This window comes from Centrocercus urophasianus, unplaced genomic scaffold (assembly GCF_019232065.1).
Source record: "Centrocercus urophasianus isolate 14NV4802_14NV808 unplaced genomic scaffold, USGS_Curo_1.0 seq_18, whole genome shotgun sequence".
Classification (NCBI taxonomy): domain Eukaryota; kingdom Metazoa; phylum Chordata; class Aves; order Galliformes; family Phasianidae; genus Centrocercus; species Centrocercus urophasianus.
In genome coordinates, this window is record NW_024884733.1 from 24,618,601 (window position 1) to 24,633,485 (window position 14,885).

The window sequence follows — 14,885 nt, forward strand, 5'->3', positions numbered from 1 at the left end:
GCTGAGAGCCCCATCCAGCCTGACCTTGGATGCCCTTGGGATGGGGCATCTCCCCAGTTTTAGTCTGAAACCATTTCCCCTTGTCCTACCACAACAGGCCCTGCTAAAGAATCTGTCTCTTTCCTTCTTACAGCCTCCCACTAGATACTCACAGGCTGCCCTCAGGTCTTCCTGGAGCCTTCTCCAGACTGCACAGCCCCAGCTCTCAGCCTATCCTCGTAGGAGAGGCGTTCCATCTCTTGGATCATTTTTGCATCCCTTTTCTGGATGCACTTGAACAGGTCCATGTCTCCCATGCACTGAGGACTCTATATCTGGATGCAGTACTCCAGATGAGGCTTCAGAAGGGCAGAGCAGAGGGGTGGGATCACTCCCCTGACCTGCTGGCCATGCTGCTCTGGATACAGCTCAGGATACTGCTGTAACATGCCAACTGGCTGCCTCAGCCCCAATCCCTTCCTCCACTGAGTCCCACTTCATTCTGCTCCGCTGGGGCTGGCTTGCAAACAGTGCTGAGGTCCACATGTGGCTTTGGTTAAAAGCAAGCAATTAGCATCCAGACTTCAGCAAGCTTTGCATGTAAGAGGGGTGGGGGAAGAAACCACACACAGCAGCTGCTTACAGCAGGCTCTCTTCCCCTTGTAGATCATCATCATCTTTTTTTTTTCATTGCTGCCTCCATGCTGAACATGCAAGGGTTTGGACAGGCCATCTCCAACACCATGACAGCCATGCACCCCATGGAAGGCAGCCACAGGAGGTCAGGCTGGGTGCAAGTCCTGCACGTGTGCCACCAGCTCATCCCATACCGTATCCTTGCTCTGCAACACTGCTGCTTGACCTGCACTGAGCCAAGTCTGTCCTACTGACTGCCCACCTCTCTACCTTGTGAGTGTGGCTGCAAAGCAACCCTGTTGATATTTTTTACTGTATTTGTGCACAGTGCAGTAACTCAAAAATAGCAACATGGAATTCTGTTTACTTTCTTAGAGCTGCCTGAACGCAGCACTGGACAGAGAATAATCCTCCATGCTGTAAGCAGAAGTTTTGATGGCTGAAGAGCTTTTCTGTTGCTCTGTGCACTTACTGTTCTTAAAACTGCAGCCGCTGCTCACCCGGGCAGCTCAGGGAGAAAGAAATTAGAGTTAGAATTATTTTTAATTATAAGCTCCTACAGAAGCACAGATGATCCTGTATGTTGGCACTACAAGTTAACTGGATGGATAAAACTGTTATGTTCGAGCTCAGAATTACTGTCAGAATTCACTTTCAGTATTTCATACGGTGAGAAAAAAGGATCACCTCATTTATTAGACAGGAATCAGCCTGCTTAAAATAGACATGTCTAGCTCCAGTTTATGTAGGTAGCAAAAGAGTCAGTAAAACACGCTGCTCCAGACAAAGAGCTCTGCTCTCCCCTGGCCAGCAGCAGCTCTGAGCAGTGAAAACCAGCTGCTGCTAATCCTCAGAGCTGCAATGGCCCATGCAGGAGCCCAGCTGCACTCAGCTCGTGGCAGCAGGCAGGTAACTCACCCCAGAGCACTGCTATTAAACCCTGGCAACTACAGCCCTCCTCGCAGGAAATCAGTGATTTTTCACAGGTAAGTACATTCCCAGCTGCTGTTGCTTCAGCTGCAGCCAATGTCTGGCACTGTTTCAGGTTTATTTCAAAGCCCCATGCAGCCTGTCATAGAGGAGACCTTCTGCAAGCCAGCTGGATTTCTATTTAAACAAATAATCCCCTCTTGTAAGCCCTTCATTCTCCTTCTACGCTTCTTTGCTGGAAGTTTCTGTGTGTGCCAAGACTATTTCTCCCCTGAAGTGTGCAAGGCATTTCTGTGCAAGCAGAAGTTTGCTGTCTGCAGCCGAGATAGAACAGCAAGCCCTTGCACATGATTCCTCGGTTCCTTCTTGCTCATTACAGCCGATGCACCTTCTTGCCACTGAAATACTTCTTAGAGAAGGGAGAACTCTTCACAAAAGCCAGCACTGCCGGAGTCCCCGCCTTTACAAAATACCTGCAAGATTAAAGAGAGTCCTCTAGCTTCCCTCTGCCTGGCCAAGCATCATGCAAGCAGCTTTTGCCCAGCACAGCACAGCCTGACCTCCCGAAGGATGACAGGCTGCTTTTGATGATCAGCAGAGCCTTTCAGAGCCAGGGCTACCCTTAACCAAGGAGCAGCATTATGAATCAATGATTCTCCCAACAACCACCCCTAATTAAAATAGAGAGCTGTTGTTCTGTCCCTGGAAAGAGGTTTCTTTTGCAAGTGCCCTTACAGCTTGAAAAATCTGAGGGCTTATGCACACTGCTGAGTTTTATGGAGTGCCAGTTCAGACAGTCCACAGCAGCAGAGCTCGAGCTCTGCTCCCCCTGTGACAGACCATTCTGCTGGAGCTGTGCTGCAGGCATCCCCAGCCAGCTACAAGCTGCTGCAAGTTAACAGCACCAGCTCTACAATACTTTTTTTGGTTTCTCAACAGCAGACTCTTTTCTCTAAACAATGGCACAGTACTTGAAAGTCAATTTCAGAGACCGAAACTGCGCTGCATGCTGTGCTGGGGACTGCTCACACAGCATTCTTAACAGTGAGAGCATTGTTAACCTTCAACACGCTCTCTTTACACACTGCTGCTGCCTTTTTATAAGTAGCACCGTTTAGATGGGTATAAAACAGCCCCTCTAGTGCTGCTGCTTGTGTGTAGTCCCATTTCCCTCCCACCTCCACCTAGTCCTGGAGAGTTGTGCATTTTTTTGGGGAGGGAAGGAACACTAATCACCAAAGCAGGCACAAAAACCATGTGGCCCTGGTGCTCTACACCTCCCCCCCATAGAGCAAGTGCTATTAAATCAGAAGGAAAAAACTGCACTTAAAGCCCAAAGTCTACTCTTTCTAGAGACATGCAGGTAGAGCCTCACCTTTGGTGCTGCAGCACTTGTAGCAATGTGTGTGCTGGGTTCAGCTCATACATTTCTGCTCTTTCTTCATCTTCAAAATAGAGCTGAGGAAATTTGGGAGAGTTACATGCTTAAGCCATATGAGGACGAACTACTAAGTCCAGTAAGAGCACAGCACGCAACTCATAGAGGTTTCACAAGTTTCTCTACCTTGAACTGACTGCATCAGACACTAATTTAAGCAGTGCAGTCCTCTATATATATTCAAAGTCTTTCTGGCATAAACCAGCTTGCTTTCTGACAGCGGTGGCAGCAGGCACACAATTTCTGCCACAGACATGGTCCTTTAGTACCTGACTGCTTGCTGCACTGCAGGCTGCCCAGTGTATGCCACACTGAGGTGGAAAATGAGACAGCACCATCTACACTTCTTTATGTACAGTGCACCAGCTCCCTGGCCTAACTCTCAGTTACTCTTTTGATTCCTAATTTCCTAACAGTATCTGTAAATACCTTATATTTCACACACGCTGTGTATGATAGAAAGTACTTTCATTTTTGTTAATAAGCTCTGCCTATATAAACTGAACATTTTCCAGATGTGCTGACGAGTGAATGTAGCTCTCCAAATCACTATTTCACAGCCATGGGTGGTGAACAGGTAATTATGCTATTGCTTTCATACACACACAGATGCTTAGTCTCACTTCAGAGAAAAAAACAAACACCAAAACCAACCAAGCAACATTTCACAAATCAACACACTCAAAAGTCCAGTTTCTCACCTGGAGATTGCTGGGAAGGTACTTTCTTTCTAAATCCCAAGGAGGTAACTCAGCAAACATCACCATTAAATGATCGATAAATCTAAAAGCCAGAACACACATTTTAGCTTAGCATTCAGCCTGGTCTTTACAATTGGCACATGAAAGACAGTAAAAATACATCAGCAAATTAGGCAATAGACTTGAAAATAGATTTAGATCACTGTAAAAACAAATAGCTTCTTCTCTTTAAACTCACTGCTTTCTCAATGAGACCATACCCTACTACAACTCATACCAATGGTTTTAAACTTGAACAGTGCAACAGCAAGTTGCTTTTAATTTCCATTTTCACAATACAGAAGGTGTAAAAGCAAGCACTGTGCATTTCTTTCACAATTGATTTTTCATCTGCAGGGTCTCAACAATGCCATGCTTCACCACATCAGTGCTCAGAATACATCTGTATGTCAGCTGGCTGTTTATTTTGGTACTGCAGGAGAGCTGGTCAGTCAGTTCTGAGAATTCACCACCAAACAATGTGAAAATGGAAAGACATACTTAAAAATACTATCTAAGAACTCCGGCTTTATTCATCTGTTTGCACTGTCATTTTTAATTGCAAAGTTGTGGGTGGATCTGTGCCTACAAAAACATTACAAATTCCAAGTTGTTTTAACCTTGTTTGGCCAGCTATGAGATTAGAAATCTGGAGCTACTTCAGTGGTAATGACAGCATTTCCCCTACCAGCTGTTCTAACTCACTCAAACTTTTCCTTCATGAAAGAATGCTGCAGATAGTGCATTTACCTGGAGTTCTCATGAAAAGCCTCGATGAAGTCTGTTTGTTCATGCTCAGGGTACAGGAAGAGAACAGGCCAGTTTAGGTTGCCATCAGCATCTAAGTGCACCTTTGCCCCTGTGGCACTGTCAGAGTGGAAACCATTCAGACATATCTCAGCCAGACTACCTGATATTTCTTCTTCTTCACTTGAAGGTTCAACAACCAGCTTGATATTTCTTTCCTAGGAGAGAGGAAGGAAAATAAGTAAGTTCTTATTTTGCATTAGTTGTTACCTAAAAAGGGGTACAGCCCTGGGAGCTCAGGATAGAGCTAGCCACGTTCAACAAGTCCTTAACCCAAGCCCCTTATCCCTGTCCCTTCCCCTACAACCCCCCCCCAAAAGAACCACCACCAAAACAAGTCCTCTCACAGACCCACCTTTATTGCTGCAAGCAAACGCTCCTTTTGACTCTGTTCTTTCTTCGCCATCGCCTTTGCCTTTCTTGCATCCCTCTCCTCAACTCGCTGCATGTAACAAGGAGTTGTATCGCAGTCATGCATAGAAAGCCAAGGCCCAGCACTAATCTGCTGACAAGTGGAGGCTCCACGAAGGCCCCAGCTGTTTTCTCTGCACATCTCAACAACATTATTACGTGGAACCACATTTGAGGAGAAATTATATTACACAGAAACCTGAATGGAGAACTCTCCAACCAATGTGTTTCTAAGTTGACAGTAAGCAGCACATATCACTCCTGCAACAAGCATGCCAGTTTGCTGTAACATTTACCTTTAATTTGTCAGCTTTAGATCTCACTTCCAGAAGCTTTTTCTCCTTTGAATCTATTCGCAAGCCCTCCTCACACCACGCTATGGCTTCAGAGTAGTTCTTTAGCTCCACGTGACAGAGAGCTCCTGGAAGGATTAAGGCTTTTAAGCGCCTGGTACTGGAGCTGGCACAGAGCTTTTACACAAAGCAGTGGTTATAAAGTCAGTGTTAACTCTGGTGCCTTCTAAAGCAATACACTCTGTTGCACTGCGGGGTTGTGTTGAGCTGCAGACTGCCAGTAGGTCTAATAAGCTGGGAGATAATCTGAAGCATTTCTGCAGCCATGGCATCAGCAGAGTGGTACAGCCTATGGTACCCCACGCTTGGAGGTGACCACAGCCAAGGCTGGGCACAGGATAGCAGAGCTGGGGCAGGAGGAGGCGGCTTTGTGGCCATTGTGCACTGCCCTTACCCCTCACAATGGCTTTGAGGTGGTCGGGCTTCAGCTTCCTTGCTTGGGTTGCATCAGCGAGAGCAGAGCGGTAGTTACCTGCGGGCAAAGGAAAGCAGCTCAGAAGCCTGGATTGCACATTTCAGGTACAACTGGGTCCCACAGGCGGCAAAACACGAGAACTGCGTCACCGGCCCGTTCGGCAAAGGAGGGACAGCGGGCGGGGGCTCACCCAGGCGGCAGTGCGCGGCCGCCCTGTTGGACAGCAGCACGGCTCGTAGTTCCACGTCCCCGAAGCGCTGCCGCAGCCCCTCGCTGTAGGCCCGCACGGCCCTGCCGTAGTCCTTCTCCTCGAAGTACGCGTTCCCTTCGTTCTTGTACATGGCGGCTAGCTCTGCGGGGCGGGGAGGCGCGGCGTGAGATGGGCTGCGCGGCTCCGGTAGAACCCGCCCTCAGGGTTGTGGGTGCACCCGCCGCCCCGCCGCCCACCTGCGGGCTCCTTCTCCTCGTCGAACAGGAGGGACTGCAGGCAGGCCAGGGCGGGCTGCCGCGACGCGTCGATCTCGGCAGGGCAGCTCTTCATAAACATGGGGATGGCCTCCAGCTCCTGCGGGCACACCGCGTCAGCCCGCACCGCCGGCCGTAACGCCCGCCCGGCCCCGTCGCCGCCTCACCTGCTCCCACGTGTCAGGATGGAAGCCGTTCCGGTACCGCGGCACCGCATCGCCGCTCTCCCCGGCGTCCGCCATGCTGCTACCAGCCCGTCCGCTCTGCTACTTCCGGCCCCGTGTCGCCCCCTTCCGGCCCACACCCCACCCCCTTCCGGCTCCGCGCCGCCATTTTGCCCGCTGTGGGGAGCGGGGCGCCCGTGCGTGCGGCAATAGGGATGGGGCTGCAAATGGCTGCCCTCGTCCTACAGGTGTTCAAAATCGCGGGGTTGCCGCAGAGGAACGGGGTTGGTGGGCTGCGGACCTGCTGTCTGTTCCAACCTTAACTGCTCTATGATGAACCACGAGGACAGTCCCACAGGGAACGTAGGCTGACCCGGCGCGTCCCCGCGCCGCAGCACTGCTGTTAAGCAGCTCCTAAACAACGAACCGCGCTGTTCAGGCCCACTCCGCGCTGCAAAGATAAGATTTGGAGGCGGGGATTTCAAGGGAGTTGCACTTTACTCAGTAACTCAATGACACCTTCCTTGGTGAGGTACAAAACCGTGCCAGAGCTCTGATCCCAAACCTCAAAGACCGGGGGGTCCTCGCAAGCTCTCCTCCCGGCTATCACCACATAAGGGTACCCCAGCTTGTTGGCATCTTTCAGCCTTTTACCAATTGTCATCTGCGTCCTATCATCCAGCACCACATCGCCCACCAGGCCAGGCAGAGCTTCAGCCACATCATCATAGAGCTGCTCCAGCACCACAGCTCCCTGCTCCTCCTTGCTGCCTTTCTTGGGGGGGATGAAGCACGCCTGGTAGGGTGCAATGAGGCTTGGCCAGCGGATGCTGTCCTCTGTAGACAGCACCTCAATGGATGCTGCCAGGATGCGAGTGACACCCAGACCGTAGCAGCCCATTTCTGCTAGCTGGAGCTTGTTCTCAGGGGTGTAGAAGATGGCGTTGTGGACAGAGGAATACTTGGTGCCCAGATAAAATGTGTGCCCCACTTCGATCCCTCTGCTCTGGGTGAGTTTTTCTCCACATGTCGGGCACGCTGTTTGCTCTTCATCCATCATCTCCACGTTAGCTGCGAAATGCCCAGCAGGGCACAGCACCAACCTGTCCTCGCCGATGTCAGCTGGCAGCTGGAACTCATGGGATGCAGTGCCACCAATGGTGCCAGTGGCTGCCCGCACTTGGACGCAGCGCAGGCCCAGGCGCTTGAAGAGGCCGCAGTAGGCTCTGCACACCAGCTCATAGGTGTGACGTGCTGCCTCCTCTGAGGCATCAAAGGTGTACATGTCCTTCATGTAGAACTCCCTGCTACGCAGCAAGCCAAGGCGGGGCTTGGGCTCATCCCGGAACTTTCTGGTCACCTGGTAGAGGCGCAGTGGGAGCTGCCTGTAGGACAGGTTGCTATGTGCGGCCACCAGTTCAGTGACAGCTTCCTCATGCGTGGGGCCCAGGCAGTACTCCTTGCCGTGCCGGTCAGCCAAGCGGAACAGCTCCGGCCCCATCTGCTCCCAGCGCCCGCTGGCACGCCACAGCTCAGCAGAGCTCAGGCTGGGCATGTTCACCTTCTGCCCGCCGATGTTCCGCATGGCGCCGTCGATCAGGCGGATCAGCTTCTCCATGGAACGCATGGCAGGTGGCAGGAGGTGGTAGCAGCCGGGGCTGGCGGGGTGGATGAGGCCACCCTGCAGCATCAGCCGGTGGCTGCGGCAGCTCAGCTCCGCCGCCTGGCCCTCGCATCCTGCCACACCACCCACCTGCAGGTTCAGAGGCTGGAAGAGCTGCGAGAGCAATAGGCGGGCATGAGCTGAAGCGTCGTGCTGGAAACTGCGGGCCTGCAGTTGCGGTCCTGCTGCTGCTCTGAGCACAGGGAGCCCCATCCGCAGCAAGCCCAGCATCCCGCCTGTAGGGAGGAAGCAGCAAAACAAGGAGTTACACGCAAAGTGCTGCAGCTCAGAGTGCTGGTGGCAACAAAAAGGGTGCACCGCTGCCACGTGCTGCTTCGTGCTGGGTGGCACTGCAGCCCCAGCACCGATTCTTACCAGCCCCCAGGCTGGGCAGCACCTGCTTGCAGGTACTGCACCCCACGTGAACACAGGCGCCGCGTGAGCGCGCGCGGACACGCGCTCTGCACATGCACGCGCGCAATCCGCGGCCCAGCCGCGCGCGCCGGCAGAGCCCGCACCGTCCGCACCGCCCAAGTCACGTGATACACCGCACCGTCTTCCTTCCCGGAAGCAGAACGTGCCGCTGACTCTATGGCTGCTCATCAGCGCCGCCTGCTGTGCGGAGGCCGCGCCGCAGGCTGTGCGGTTGGGGTCCTGCTGCAGGGCTGGGGGCCGATGGCTGTCTGTGGGCAGCCGCCGTCAAGCGAGAAGCCCGCCTGCACTGTGCCTGCGTTTGTACTCGGGCACGGAGAAGCCCCTTCACGCTGCTGTGGGCCTCTTCTGTCAGGATCTGGTCTCTGTCCAACCTCAGCTCACGCTCTGCAAGACCATGGGAGCTGGAGGCCGGAGCTGGAGCTGGAGGATGCACCGTCTCCAAAGAGCACTTCGCCAGGGGAGATGTCACTTTGCTGAGCCTGGTTTTATGGGGGCTTAAGTTATCCCTTTTTAAATATAAAGAAGTAAGAATAAGCTTTTCTTTTTATTTAAAAACGAGATTTGGGGAAATCTTCATAATTCTTCTGTGATGAGGAACATGCACTAATGTGCACTGCGATTTATATGAGGAAATGGGAAAGATAAACAGATTAAAGGGCTCACTGTTGATGCTTCTGAGTCAGGAGCTCTGCAGCCGCTAAAAGCATGAACTGCAAGCACTGCCCAGAGGGACCCAGGCAAGCTGCTCCACAGCTCTGAGCCAGGGTCTGGCTGCAGGTTTCTGGCTCCAGGATGGTGCTTCCCTCCCAGAACGCCTGCACTCTTATCTCGGTGATGGTTTCCTTGGCATGCTCCCTGCTGCAATCCAGTAGCAGTGCACACACTGGGATACACAGCAGTTGAGCTGCAGGTCCTGCAGGACGCCCTGTGCTGTGGTGTGCAGGTCCTGCTGCAGGGCAGGAAAATGGTCCTGCCCTGTTTCCATCGCCTGCTGGAGCTGCTGAAGCAAAATGTGTTTCTGTCAATGACTTACTGCCTGCTGAGCAGATCAAAGAGACAAAACATCTTGGATTGATTTGCAGGGCAGTGTTTTAAGTGGGAGGGTTTGAGGCTATACAAGAGACAAGATCTGCAGGGAAAGCTGATATCTCTCATTAAACCAACAGACAGTGCTGGATGAGGAGCTTGGAGGCTCGGTGCCTGGGAGCCTGTCTGCACTCTTTTATCTTTTCCAGCTGTGCTGAGAGGGATCAAAATGAGGTTTCAGCCCTCGCCCAGTCACACTGGCTACATCCTGGCTGACCCTGGCCATGATCTTACACAGCTGGGAGGGTCCTTGAGTAGTGCTGCCTTGCACATCTGTCTGGCTGAACTTCCTGAGTGCTTCCATTCCTTCCTGTGATGCTTCTGTAATTTACAACTCCAGGGTGATGTTTTTATGTCCAATAAAATGGTAATTGCAGGGCTCGTCCTAGAACCTCCTGTGCTCCTTGGGATTGCTCCTCCAGGGGGAAGAGGTGGCATAGGCTGCCACCATCACAGAGCAGCTGGGAAACAGCCGCCAGCTCTGCGTGTCTGCAGATCTGAATGTGTGTCAGACAGCAGAACAGCCCTGAGGTGAAGCTTTAAAAACTGCTGCTTCTTTTATGCTGCTTCAACTGCTTTTTGGGTCACAGCCTGTGATGCTGGGGCTGGTCAGGCACTGATTTTGGCCATGTTGCTGGCTTGTGAGATAAACTTTAGTATCTAACAAATCTCTATGTGTTCAATACAACCCCTTGGAGGTGCCGTGTGGGGACACCATCCTTTGCACCCTTACAGTGCTGGAGCAGAACCGAGTCATGCTTCACATGGTAATGTGTGTGCCAGGAAGGGGACACTGCATCACTGGTGGGAGTCAAGCGTGGGCTGTGCTCAGTGAAACTGCACTTGCTTTGCCAGCATGCATGGCTCAGAGAGATTGAGGAATCCTGCAGTGAGGACTGCAGGGCTTGGGGCAGCCAGGCTGGAGCCCCCAGTATAGCTACAGCACCTCAGAATGGGTGGCAAGTGACAATGGTGAGGGCTGCCATGGTGAAGGATGTCACAGCAGCCCTGGTGACCAGAGCCACCAGTGTGGAACATGGGCAGCCAGGTGAGGCCACCAACTGGGCTCACAGTGGAGAGAGCAGGAATTCCTGATGTAGCTCCTGAATTGTCATGCCTACTTTGCACAGCAGTCAGAGGCACCCACTGGGGAGCACCCTAGAGTGTCTATGTGGGATGTGGGCTCGTGCTCTGGGGAGCCACTTCCCACCCATCAGCAAAACCCTTTATTAGTGCTTTAATCTGGGATGAGTGACAGAGACAGCATGTGAAGCAGTGGCGTATGGACAGTTGTGCTCTGGCTCTGCCTTGCAGGGGACAGCACTGGCCTCTGGCTGGGCCAGAGCAGAGGCAGGATCCCGGGCAATTCAACTGCCCCATTTCCAGCTCAAGGTGATGCTGAAGAAACGCAAACAGCAGGTAAGAGACAGATTTGATCCACCCTCCTTGTCCTGGCATCCAAGAAGCATTGGCAGTGTTGCCTTTGATGCTCAGCCTATCCTTACCATATTTTTCCTTCTGCAGCAAGAGAGGCTGGGCCCAGGAACGTACAACATCAGGGATTTTCTGCAGGAGACACAGCCTTCGAGCCTGAGGGGCATCTGTGACACAAGGGAGCAGAGGTTCAGGGAAAGCCAGCGGGTACATTGCAGCCTGACTTGGGAGCTGCTGGCATCCCTGTGAGCATTTTCCCTGTCAGCAGAGCTGACTGGGGGCTGCCCATCATGTCCCATCTCTCCTGCAGGACTGCTTTCCTGGGCCTGGCACCTACGGCCCCCAGGGGAACCCGTACGCTCTCCTGGAGGAGAGGGACAAGCGCTCTCCCAGCACACGAGGGCTGATGGACAGCAGGACAGAGAAATGTGTCTTCCAAACAGCCACGGCATGTCCTGCTCTTTGCCCTGGGATTGTGGTGTGTGCCCCTGGAGTGGCTGTGTTTCTCTGCTGGAGGTTTTCCTGCCACTTTCCCTCTGTGCCTGCAGGGCAGTGGTTTGGGACCTGGCACCTATTCCCCATGGAGCAGCACTGAGGAGCAGCTGCGACAGGCAGGCAGGCGCAACCCCCGCCAGGTCTCCTCGAGGGACAAGCTGAAGCCTGCAGGTGGCCGGCGGCGCAATGGGGAGGTGTGTAACCTGGACTTGGAGCTTTCAGTAAGCTGTGGCATCACCACCACAAACGTGTAAGATGGACAGCTGCTTTATGTCGCACCTCAAATCTTGAGTTTTGCTTTTTGGCTTTCTTGGATCTTAGCAGCCTGGTAAGACAAATCGTTGCAGCAGGAGAGCATGCCTGTGAACACTGAAAGGCTCAGTTCTCACAGTAAAGGGGTGTTTGGGGTGGCTGGAATGACCTCCAGCAGCTGAGCCTCATGCTGCTCCTGTGGCCCAGCAGGGGGAAGGCACTGAGCTGCACGCTGGCACTGCCAAGGGGTTCCTGGATGAGCTGATGTCAAAGGAGAACAAGAAGAAAGGCTGCTTCAGCACACTGCCACGGAACCCAGGCTGCCCCACAGAGAGGATCTTCTGGGCCACACTCAGTCAGTGCCCGAGGGATGCGGTCAGTGGCAGTGGGGTGTTTCATTTCCATCCTGCCCAGGCTGCTGGGCTCACGTGGTGGTGTTGGGTGCCGGGCAGTGCTGTGGGGCCGCTCTTCTGGAGAGCAGATGGAAGGGTAAAAAATTTCCTTCTGTACAGTATGCGGTGGGGCCAGGCTCGTACGATCCAAAGCCCATTGAGAGATCAGCAGAATTCAACCAGCCCCCGTTCTGGTCATCTGCCAAGAGGTTTGACAGAAAGTCTGAACGCCTCTTCATGGGGAATGAGGTGAGTGAGTACAGGGCAGCCAGAGAGGGACACAGGAGCCATCAGACTCCAAGCTTGCTCTGTCACTGTCTCTGACGAGTTGCTGGCACCCAGTGAGAGGACAAATGCCTTCCTGCAGCTGTGGGCACCCAGTGCAGAGCAGGCCCTGAGATGGGCAGCGTGAGCTGGGCTGATGCTGAGCAGAGGGACAGGAGCTCAGCAGCAGCCACGTCACCTCTGCCCTTCTCAGTGCATGCTCAGACAACGCTTCCTAGAAGTTTTGCTCTGCATCAACTGTAGGCAAGGGGATGCATTTCATGGATGAGGACAGCTAGATTACCTGCTGGTGCTAGGAGCTCCTCGTATCCTCCCAGAAAGTCATATTCTCCTACTTAAAAGCCAGTTTTTTTTTTCTCTAGCAGCATCAGCAGCACACTGAAGAGCCAGTGCAGGTATGAGCCCTTCCCCTAGTATCCCTTCCTAGAGTTGTATTCAGCTTTGCAGCTTCCCCACAGAGAACCAGAACAAAGGCTGAAGGGCTCAAAGCAGCTGGAGAAAGCTGTAGTCTCAAATAGTCCATCTTGGCTAGGAATGAGCAGCAGATTATATCCCAGAGGCAAGGTTGCGATAAAGCAGCCCTTGAACTAGCAGTAGGCAACTAGGGAGTGCATTCGAGCCAGCAGAGCTAATCAGACCCCTCTTCTCAGTGCTGTGAGATGAGAGGAGCTGCTTGTGGAGAGGACTGACTGGGCTAACACCACACAACATGCCTCCTCCTCCCTCCCCTGCAATGCAGACCTTCTTTGATTAACATATTCCACGTATTGTTGTTTTTTGCAATTGGAAACATACAGCTACAGCCCAATGTTGTCCCAGTGTCAACAGCCAAGCTGCCTCTGCAGCGATGGGAAACAACACGCGACCTTCTCTTTCCAGAATGCTGTGGGTGTGGGCCGCTATAATGTCACCAGGCCCGAAAAATACCCTCGGAAGATCAGATACCAGTCCCTGTACCAGAGTGACACGCAGCGGTACCTGAGTAACTTGAAGCAGGATGCCTACCTGCTGTAAGTGGCATATAACAGGGGCTAGAAGCACTTTCACACCAGCTTGCAGGAAAACCCTGTATCTTGAGCAACTCTGGTGAGGCTGAGTATGTTACTGATAGTTTGCAACTGATGTGAGGCTAAATAGCAGAAGGGATGATTGTGGAGTTGCAAGTGCTGGAATGGGACTGAGCAACGCTTGCTGGCCTCTGAGCAGTGTCCCTCTGTGAATGGTAAGTTAATCGTCTGTGAAGAAGCGAGCAGCCCTTAATGCTTCCCTCTGTGTAAGGGCAGCAGGAGGGTTAAGATGCTGCTGGCTGCCCAGGATTCTAAAGGTATGAAGGTGGTCGTTCTTCTACTTTGTGAAATGCAGAGTCTGTGTGAAGAGGAGGTGCAGACAAATAGCGCCTGTCTGAGTTAGAGGAGGCAGCCTGGGGAAGAACCTGACGGTGGATGGGGCTCTCTCAGCTCATTCCCTGTGCTGGCACTGATTTGATCAATGACCTCAAACAAAAATTGCGTTCTCAGGCCGTGCCTTGGTTTACCCGTTTGGAGAAGGAAGATAACAAGGCTCAGTTCCATTGCAAAGGGCTTTGAAATCGCTAGGGGGAAAACCCTGTGAAGTAGTTGGGAACTGTACTAATGAGAGACCTCAGGGCAATCCTCCGCTTTCACCTTTGCTCGTGGCCAAGATTAGCAAACTGCTGTGGTGGTACTATGGCTGACAGCTCTGCAAAAGCTGTCTTGATCTCCAGAGAGTTGTTAGAAATCCATTTCAGCTGAATACAACGTGGCAGCTTTCAGTGGGGCAGCTACGAGTTAGCTATCCTATGATGAAGGAGAAGGCATAATGAAATCTAGCTTTCAATATCGCTGGCTTTGTTAATTTTGTAGTTCCACTAGGAATAGAAAAAAACCTGAACAGTGAGCAGGATGTTCAAATGCACCGAATTGCTCTATGATCAAATAGCACTCGCTCCAAAATCACTTTTCAAGCTACAGCTTTACTTTCAAGGGAATAGCCAGGCTTTTAAGAGCTCTGTTCACCTCCATGCTCGTTAAGACTAATGAGATTAATCCAGCCAATAATTAGAGCTCACTGAATCACATCCTCTTTTCACAGCGAGCGGCTAAAGCCTGCTGCGAAAAACAAATGGAGTCATTTGATTTCTGCTCCACGTTGTCCAGATACCTGTGAAGAAAGCACTGCTGTTTTCCAAATGTAAGATGGTGCTGGAAAGCCTGAATTGGCGAATAAACCACAGACGGCTGACGAGATGGTGTAATGTGAATACTTGCAGTGTGCTGACATGCAAGAGACAGGAAACAAGTCTTGTTCTGTGGTAATAAAACACCCTTCAGACATTCATCAGTCCAACCTGCCTGCTGACTAATTCATTATTTTCACCTTGGCCTTTATGAAAATGACACAGTGGAGGAGAGGATGTCAGATACAGATACACTGACCTCAGGTAGGTCTGCTGGCACGCAGCACTCATTCAATATTAAGCATTTC

General features: G+C 52.2%; 3 protein-coding genes across 3 annotated transcripts; 1 reads left to right on the forward strand and 2 right to left on the reverse strand.

The window, feature by feature from the left end:
- Positions 1–1,267: 1,267 nt before the first annotated feature.
- On the reverse strand, positions 1,268–6,440 carry TTC4 (tetratricopeptide repeat domain 4). The gene is made up of 10 exons (XM_042820173.1): positions 6,342–6,440; positions 6,157–6,274; positions 5,900–6,061; positions 5,689–5,766; positions 5,238–5,362; positions 4,886–4,972; positions 4,474–4,688; positions 3,685–3,766; positions 2,921–3,003; positions 1,268–2,018 (listed from the first exon to the last, which is right to left on the reverse strand). The coding sequence occupies exons 1-10, from the start codon at positions 6,414–6,416 to the stop codon at positions 1,919–1,921; spliced, it is 1,125 nt and encodes a 374-aa protein (XP_042676107.1). The 5' UTR covers positions 6,417–6,440; the 3' UTR covers positions 1,268–1,918.
- A 377-nt stretch (positions 6,441–6,817) lies between these two features.
- On the reverse strand, positions 6,818–8,479 carry PARS2 (prolyl-tRNA synthetase 2, mitochondrial). Its single transcript, XM_042819733.1, has 2 exons — positions 8,377–8,479; positions 6,818–8,237 (listed from the first exon to the last, which is right to left on the reverse strand). The coding sequence occupies exons 1-2, from the start codon at positions 8,468–8,470 to the stop codon at positions 6,820–6,822; spliced, it is 1,512 nt and encodes a 503-aa protein (XP_042675667.1). The 5' UTR covers positions 8,471–8,479; the 3' UTR covers positions 6,818–6,819.
- A 2,079-nt stretch (positions 8,480–10,558) lies between these two features.
- On the forward strand, positions 10,559–14,642 carry LEXM (lymphocyte expansion molecule). The gene is made up of 10 exons (XM_042820028.1): positions 10,559–10,570; positions 10,837–10,941; positions 11,047–11,163; positions 11,267–11,404; positions 11,505–11,645; positions 11,911–12,078; positions 12,216–12,344; positions 12,743–12,775; positions 13,260–13,390; positions 14,493–14,642. The coding sequence occupies exons 1-10, from the start codon at positions 10,559–10,561 to the stop codon at positions 14,593–14,595; spliced, it is 1,077 nt and encodes a 358-aa protein (XP_042675962.1). The 3' UTR covers positions 14,596–14,642.
- The last annotated feature ends 243 nt before the right edge of the window (positions 14,643–14,885 follow it).

Bases quoted from the DNA above. Each gene is read 5' to 3' on its own strand.
- TTC4 (XM_042820173.1), bottom strand. From the start codon at position 6,416: ATGGCGGACGCCGGGGAGAGCGGCGATGCGGTGCCGCGGTACCGGAAC. The intron at 6,275-6,341 runs GTGAGGCGGCGA...GTGTGCCCGCAG, and splicing joins ATCCTGACACGTGGGAGCAG to GAGCTGGAGGCCATCCCCAT. The intron at 3,004-3,684 runs GTGAGAAACTGG...AAATTTCCTCAG, and splicing joins ACCTTCCCAGCAATCTCCAG to CTCTATTTTGAAGATGAAGA.
- PARS2 (XM_042819733.1), bottom strand. From the start codon at position 8,470: ATGTGCAGAGCGCGTGTCCGCGCGCGCTCACGCGGCGCCTGTGTTCAC. The intron at 8,238-8,376 runs GTAAGAATCGGT...TCCTCCCTACAG, and splicing joins GCTGCCCAGCCTGGGGGCTG to GCGGGATGCTGGGCTTGCTG.
- LEXM (XM_042820028.1), top strand. The intron at 11,164-11,266 runs GTACATTGCAGC...TCTCTCCTGCAG, and splicing joins GGTTCAGGGAAAGCCAGCGG to GACTGCTTTCCTGGGCCTGG. The intron at 12,079-12,215 runs GTCAGTGGCAGT...CCTTCTGTACAG, and splicing joins GTCAGTGCCCGAGGGATGCG to TATGCGGTGGGGCCAGGCTC.